Genomic DNA, 7,500 nt, shown 5'->3' on the forward strand with positions numbered 1-7,500 from the left:
TCATTATATAAAAAGTAATAAGGGAGAGACAGAAAGGCAGAGAGACAGAAAGAGACAGATATAAGATAGATAGATAAATAGATAGATTTTGGATGCTTGTGATGGTCTTGAAGAAAGAAAGAAAGAAAGAATGAAAGAAAGAAAGAATACCACAAACACGAAATACCTTCACAACCGTTACGTGCATGCGGGCTTCTTGCTCCGCGGCCAAGTGGTTGAACGTTGTCATTGAGAACGTCAGGGGAGGTAATATCTCTCAACTGACTTCTGTCCCCTGTTGCTGACAGCCTGGGGTGTCTGTCGCTGTCAGTGGCTGGATGGGGGGGGAAAACGGGATGAGATAATGCTGCCATTATTTAGCTTTGTTGTTGTGCGTGCGCGTGGGGGTGAGGGGGAGCGGGTGGGACCATGAGCTGGTAGACAAATACAGCAATGCGAGCATTTTTTTTCTAAAGAAGCAGTTTGTGACAAAGAACACTTGATAAATCCCGTCTTCACTTTCAGAAATACATGCAATGGGAAACGTAGTTTGTGATGAAATATATTTGATACCGTCGCCATCATTTCCAAAAGCAGCAATATATCTATATGCATACATACATATGTGTGTGTGTGTGGTGGGTGGGGTGTGTGTGTGTGTGGTGTGTGTGTGTGTGTGTGTGTGTGTGTGTGCGCAAGGGAAAAATTAGATTACAAACATGTGTGGAAACATTACATTTTGACGGCGGTTTTTTGTTTATGCTTTTTTGTTTGTTTGTTGTTGTTTTTTTCTTCTTTTTTTTTTCAAGCGTTCGAGGCCCCGTTTCGGCACGGTGCTGTGTTCTTTGAAGAAAGGCACTTTACTTCGATTTTCATCACTCCATCCAGGTGTGAATTGTAGGTACCTGACTTCAGTTGGGCTAGATTAAAACGGTAGATGCCTCAGCCGACCCCTAGACTCAATGGATAGGAATGACCAGTGGCCGCAAAAGGCCATGAGAATACTTCAATCAACCATGAATTTTTTGTGCAGCACGCACTTGGCGCACTGAAAAAGAACCCATTGCAACGAGAGTGTTGTCATCTGGCAAAGTCATGTAGGATAAATCCACTCTGATAGGTACACAAAAATATATGCATGCAGTCGAGGGCTGGCTGCATAGCAGATGTCGTGTAGCGCATATGGATTAGTCCGAACGCAGTGACGCCTCTTTCAGAAACTGAAACTGAAACTAAAACTGGCCCTTTTTCCTGGAAATTATGAAAGAATGTCAGCAAAGATAATCATCATGGAAATACTTAAAAAGCAATGCCAGTACTTCAAACAGATCACGTACACCACAACGCCGAACTAACAGACATCTGAAAACCACAACAGTTAAACTAATTCTCACACCCCTCCCCAAACATCACTTCAGCAACGTACACAAAATACTTTAAACAAATCACAACACATAAAAGCGAATCCTGTTAACTTAAAACCAGTCATATGTCACAACGCCTAAATGATGTACAGTATCCTAAATAACAAAACTATATTTTTAAAAAAAATGATAAAAATGTCACACTTCCCTCAACACCTCGGCAACATATCCAGGGGGAAAAAAGAAACACAGACAGACAGACAGAGAGGAGGGGGTGGAATTTAAAAAGATGCATCTTCCGATTCATTTCAAAAGTTAGAAAACACTGAGTTGTTTTTTTCTGAAGGACAGAGGCTTGAGGTTCTAGACAGTGGGGCCAAAGACAGAGAAAGTTGTTGTTGTTGGTGTTTTCTTTTGTTTTGTTTTTGTTGTTACCAAAGGTCTCAAGGGAGAACCAAAGAATTCTCAGCCGAGGAGTATGATAAAAAAAAAATAATAAAAAAAAGAGAGCAGTGTCCCAGAATGATGGTACAGATGGGAAAGACCTGAAAGATATCAATGGTGGCATATTGTCTTGAAAGAGACACTGAAAGCAGAGACAAGACATTCTGTTATTGAATTCTTGCCCTCACAGAAAGCCCGAGAAATGTCCTGAGCAGAAACGTTGCAATTTCGTGCCTGGGCTGAAAAAGCACAAGTTGGGCTGCTAGGAGAGTTGTCACGGTAGTCTAATCTAGTCAGAATGAAGAAACAGCGGCTTTAATGCCAGCAGGAGTGGAACGGAAGTATTGTATTGTCTTGTATTGTTTTGTTTTGTATTTTATTGTATCAAAAAGTCATTTCTAGAAGCAGACTAAGCACAGTTACCAGCGTAATACGCGTGCGTCGTTCTTGTACGCGGGGCTGCGCATGGGCGAGAACTCTTTTTGACAGGGTCATTGATGGTCATTAGACGTCCGCCATATTTTCCGCCAGTTGCCCGGATGTCGCTGTCATCGTCATTGCCTGCAGCTGTTGATGTTATATATATACATATATAAGAATTAATAATAAATAAATAAAATAAAGAAAAGGGGTGTTACATGGTTACACTGCAAACAAGGAAATAGTTTTTGTGTCGGTGGGCAAGTGATCTCTCGAGAAGTATCACTTTCGCTTTCGGCAGACTGTTGGGTGTGTACTACTATAGTATCACTTTCGCTTTCAGACTGTTGGGTGTGTACTACTACAGTATCACTTTCGCTTTCGGCAGACTGTTGAATGTGTACTACTATAGTATCACTTTCGCTTTCAGACTGTTGGATGTGTACTACTACATTATCACTTTCGCTTTCAGACTGTTAGGTGTGTACTACTATAGTATCACTTTCGCTTTTCAGGACTGTTGATGTGTACTACTATAGTATCATTATCTCTTTCAGACTGTTGGGTGTGTACTACTACAGTATCACTTTCGCTTTCAGACTGTTGGGTGTGTACTACTACAGTATCATTATCTCTTTCAGACTGTTGGGTGTGTACTACTATAGTATCATTATCTCTTTCAGACTGTTGGGTGTGTACTACTACAGTATCATTATCTCTTTCAGACTGTTGGGTGTGTACTACTATAGTATCATTATCTCTTTCAGATTGTTGGGTGTGTACTACTATAGTATCACTTTCGCTTTCAGACTGTTGGGTGTGTACTACTGTATTGCTTTCAGACTGTTGAGTGTGTACTACTATAGTATCACTTTCGCTTTCAGACTGTTGGGTGTGTACTACTGTATTGCTTTCAGACTGTTGAGTGTATACTACTATAGTATCACTTTCGCTTTCAGATTGTTGGATGTGTAATAGTATAGTATCGTTTTCGCTTTCATACCGTTGGATATGTGCTGAGACACTTTTTTTCTCTCTCTTTTCTATCAGTTTCATGGGTATGTATTGTTATGGTAGGTATATTACGTTTTTTTTCTTTCAGACCGTTGGTTGTGTGCTGGTATGGTATTATTTCTTATATCAGACTGCTGGGTATGTACTATTATAGTAGGTATATCACAGAACGTTGCATTGTGCTGGTATAGTATAGTTTTCTTTGTCAGGCTCCAGGGTAAATACTTTTATAGTGGGTGTATCACTTTCTCTTTTAGACCGTTGGATGTGTGCTGGTATGAGTATTATTTTCTCTATCAGATTGCTGGGTATGTACTATTATAGTAGGTATATCACTTTCTCTTTCAGTCCGTTGGATGTGTGCTGGTATGAGTATTTCTTTCTCTTTCAGTCCGTTGGATGTGTGCTGGTATGAGTATTTCTTTCTCTTTCAGTCCGTTGGATGTGTGCTGGTATGAGTATTTCTTTCTCTTTCGGACTGTTTGATGTGCACCAGTACAGAAGCACTTTCTCTTTCAGTCTGCTAGGTATGTGCTGATACAGTAGCACTTTTTCAATCAGACTGTTGAACGTGTTCTAGTATAGTAACAGTTTTTCTATCAGATGGTTAGATGTGTACTTGTGGAGTGCCACTTTATCTTTCAGACTGTTGAGGGTGTGTACTGGTATAGTATCACTTTCTCAATCAGACTATCGAACGTCTGCTAGTATCGAAACAGGTTCTCTTTCAGATAGTCGGATGTATACTTGTACAGTGTCATTTTCTCTTCCAGGTGGGGTTATTCTAGTCTAATTTTCCATTCCCACTATCTTTGTAATGGAAAGTAGTCTATAAATATGATTATAATTGGATTTATTTTTCGATTATCTCTCCCTGGGGAGAGCACCACCCTTATATCATGTCTGCGAGTGTATTTGTTTTACTATGAAAGTGGAATCTTTCTACAGATTTTTGCCAGCCAGGGACACCCCTTTTGACAAGGCTGAACTCTACGCTTCCTTTCATGATAAATGCTAGCAATTTCCCTTCGTGGTGACATTGTGCTCTTCAATGGGCCTTACAAATGCAATAAATCAATCAATTAGTCAATCGGTCAATCAGTCAATCAATCAGTCAAAAACACAATCAATATATCATTACATTACATAACATAACATGATTATTTTTTCACAGCATCATGTAGCACTTACTTTGCTGACCTGGTTCGTCATCGCTCCCCAACGCTTTTCTCAGTGCGATGCATTGCTGCAGAAGTAAGGTCCCCTCTTCCTGAAAGGTCGATCTGACGTCATGGGCGGTGACGTAATTCATGTCGTCAGCTGAGTCAAAACCCTGTTTCTCCAGCATCCTCGTGGTTTCGGCATCGAGACCGTGCCTCTGGCACCACGCAGCTAGGGTCATACCTGCAGATTTGACCAACCAGCGACAACAAACCAGTCAGCGTAACTGCAACGCTGACCAATCAGAAAATGTGACACAATGATTGTCCAATCAGAATCGCTGTTACGCAGGCCACACGATAATTTTCTAATCAGAATTGCTGTGACACAGGCGAATCTGGGGACCAAGCTCTTACATAATGCAGAGCCACTAATCAATCTAGAGAATATAGTTGTTAGATGTGTGATGGTGCATTGGTTTCAGTTGCACTGCTTTGTTTTGGACTACTTCCTTTTTGCATTATAGCCTATCTATTCATTTGTCTGTGTGCCTGTCTGTCTATCTGTTTATTAACCAGTGCATAGAAACATCTGTATTTCGTGTGTGTGTTTGTGTGTGTGTATGTGTGTGTGTACGTGTGTGTGTGCATACCTATGTGCATGAGTGTGTGTGTGTGTGCGTGTGTGTGTGTGTGTGTGTGTGTGTGTGTGTGTGTGTGTAAACAAAGTGAGTCTGTGTTATAACACAGTCTTTGGTCATTCTAATAATAGGTTGTAAGTTTCCCGAATTAAGCCGTATTTCCGGATCATTAATGGTTTATTCCCGTTAAGGCTTGTTCCGCATTCCGAAAACACTATATTACTGCTTCCCAGTCGCCGGAACGTAGGCTATGCGAGGTAAGAAGACGGCATTTCCTCGTATTTCTTGTTCGCAATTAAAAGAAAAGAAATACGAATTCTGGACAGAACACATACAGTGACACTAACTACACCATCGACGTGTTTACCACATTTTACTGTGGACACTGAATTAACTAGTACGAAAAATTGAATTGAACATTTCACTGTGTTTCGGTCAGCCTAGTCTAGGCTGGTTTGCAAGTAAAAGAAAAGAAATAAAACTTATGGATAGAACAAATACAGTGACACGAACTACACCACTGCTTATGCATATTCTAAACTGGATACTGATTTGATTAGAATGTACATAAAAGAGAAATTTAATGGAGCATGTCATAGTTTCCGAGTGAAACTGAGCCTTTCGAACTCCGCAGATCTAGAGAAAATCGGCTAATGTTGCCGTGTGCTTGAGGCGATGGCAACGTCACCTTTACCGCGGACTTTAAAGAATTTTTTTAATGCCCGAGATATACCAAAATAACATGATTTAAACGGCGTTATCACCTCGAATACCGTAACCGATTTATCACGCAATAAAACGACAACATGATTTAATATTATTTTTGAACGTCATTTGTTGACACAGGTTAGCCATGTGTGTTAGTTTTCTCTCGCCCGAAAATGCTCGGTTCGAATCTGCTTTATGGCTTTTTATAATGGCTTATATAACCCGAAGCTTTATAATATCAAATACTGAACACATTTCAACGTGGTTTTTTTATCTAAATTGTTTTGTGTTTTTGTTTTTTGTTTGTTTGGTTTTTTTTAGTATCACAAGTGAGTCTTGAAGGCTTTGCCTCTCTTGTTTTGTTTGTTGGGTTTTTTTTGTTGTTGTTGTTGTTGTTTTTAAGACTCATACCCATGGAGGGACACTCCATCACTTCCTAGTCCTTCCTAGCAATACCACTAGGCCATTGCTCCACTCAAATCCAATACAGCTGCATAATTATCGGAAGACTGATCACATGTTCGTGATATTTCGCACCTGTCTTGCTTTTTTTTTTTCTTTTTCTTTTTTTTTTTTTTTTTTTTTTTTTTTACATGTAGATAGATAGATAGTAGATCAGTGGGTATTACGTGGTGCTGTCTGTCAGTGAGATCGCCGGGAACCTATCAGACACCAAGGTTCATTGTCAGTCTTCTTTTGTCTTTCCTTTTTTTCTACGTCGCTGTCGCATAATCGTGCACCCCATGGCGCAGGCGAAAGTCGCCTAAATATTTCCACATCGCCTATTCTTTGATTGTGCCGCCCACTCTAAATGGCCTCTTTTTAAGAGCTTTTAACTCTGTGTCCTGTTTCGACTTATGCGCCGTTTCCGTTTCACCTATTAAGCCCCCCCACACATCTTCTCTCCCCCCCCCCCCCCCTCTCTCTCTCTCTCTCTACACACACACACACACACACACACACACACACACACACACACACACACACACACACACAGCGACTGAGTACGTAAGGGAACTGGGTATGGGCGGAACAGAAATAGGCGTATCGGAAATTGGAGAATCGGGATTACACGCGCATAGGCAAAAACGAAAATAGCGAAACGGGAATAGGCAAATCGGGACATCGTGCCCGGCAGTGGATCACCCCCACCCTACACCGCACCCCGTCCCCCACCTCCAATCCACCCCCCTTCCGCCAAATACACACACACACACACACACACACACACACACACACACACACACACACACACACACACACACACACCTAACTTTAAGGGACTAACAATTAGTAGACTACACACCTCCAGGCTGGCGTCTTCTGGTGTGGCCTTGCCGGAAATCCCTCAGGGCCTCTCTCAGAGCGACACACTGCTGCAGCGGCACTCTCCTCCTCTTCTGGAACGTCACCGTGACGTCATCGTCTGTGACGTAGCGCAGGTCCTCCGCCGTGAGGAACCCCTCGTGACGCAACACTGTAGCTGTGGAGGGGCTGAGGCCGCTTTGCCGACACCAGTCGTGGATATCTGGAACACATATGGGTTGGGTTGGGCTGGGCTGGATTGTGCTGGATTGGTTTAGGTTGCCGGGTTTAGTTGGGTTGGGTCGGGTTAGATTGTGCTGGACTGGGTTATGCTGCTAGGTTTAGTTGGGTCGGGTTGGGTTGGGTTGTGCTGGACTGAGTTAGGTTGCTAGGTTTAGTTGGGTTGCGTCGGGTTGGTTTGGGTTGGTTTGGGTTGGACTTGGTTAGGTTGCTAGGTTTTTAGTT

At 41.9% G+C, this 7,500-nt stretch overlaps 1 protein-coding gene across 2 annotated transcripts in view; it reads right to left on the reverse strand.

Moving 5' to 3' along the window:
• The window catches only part of LOC143284183 (uncharacterized), a 13,808-nt gene that overhangs the window by 4,781 nt on the left and 1,527 nt on the right, over positions 1–7,500 (reverse strand). The window contains exons 2-5 of one of the 2 annotated variants that reach the window (XM_076590851.1): positions 7,037–7,258; positions 4,422–4,625; positions 2,211–2,354; positions 167–313 (exon numbers count right to left, since the gene is read on the reverse strand). In XM_076590851.1, the coding sequence (XP_076446966.1) occupies positions 167–313; positions 2,211–2,354; positions 4,422–4,625; positions 7,037–7,258 (717 nt within the window). Of the gene's footprint in view, positions 1–166; positions 314–2,210; positions 2,355–4,412; positions 4,626–7,036; positions 7,259–7,500 lie in introns of both variants that reach the window. The other variant, XM_076590850.1, reaches the window with a different exon arrangement.

The sequence above is a fragment of the Babylonia areolata genome, chromosome 7 (genome assembly GCF_041734735.1).
Source record: "Babylonia areolata isolate BAREFJ2019XMU chromosome 7, ASM4173473v1, whole genome shotgun sequence".
Classification (NCBI taxonomy): Eukaryota; Metazoa; Mollusca; class Gastropoda; order Neogastropoda; family Buccinidae; genus Babylonia; species Babylonia areolata.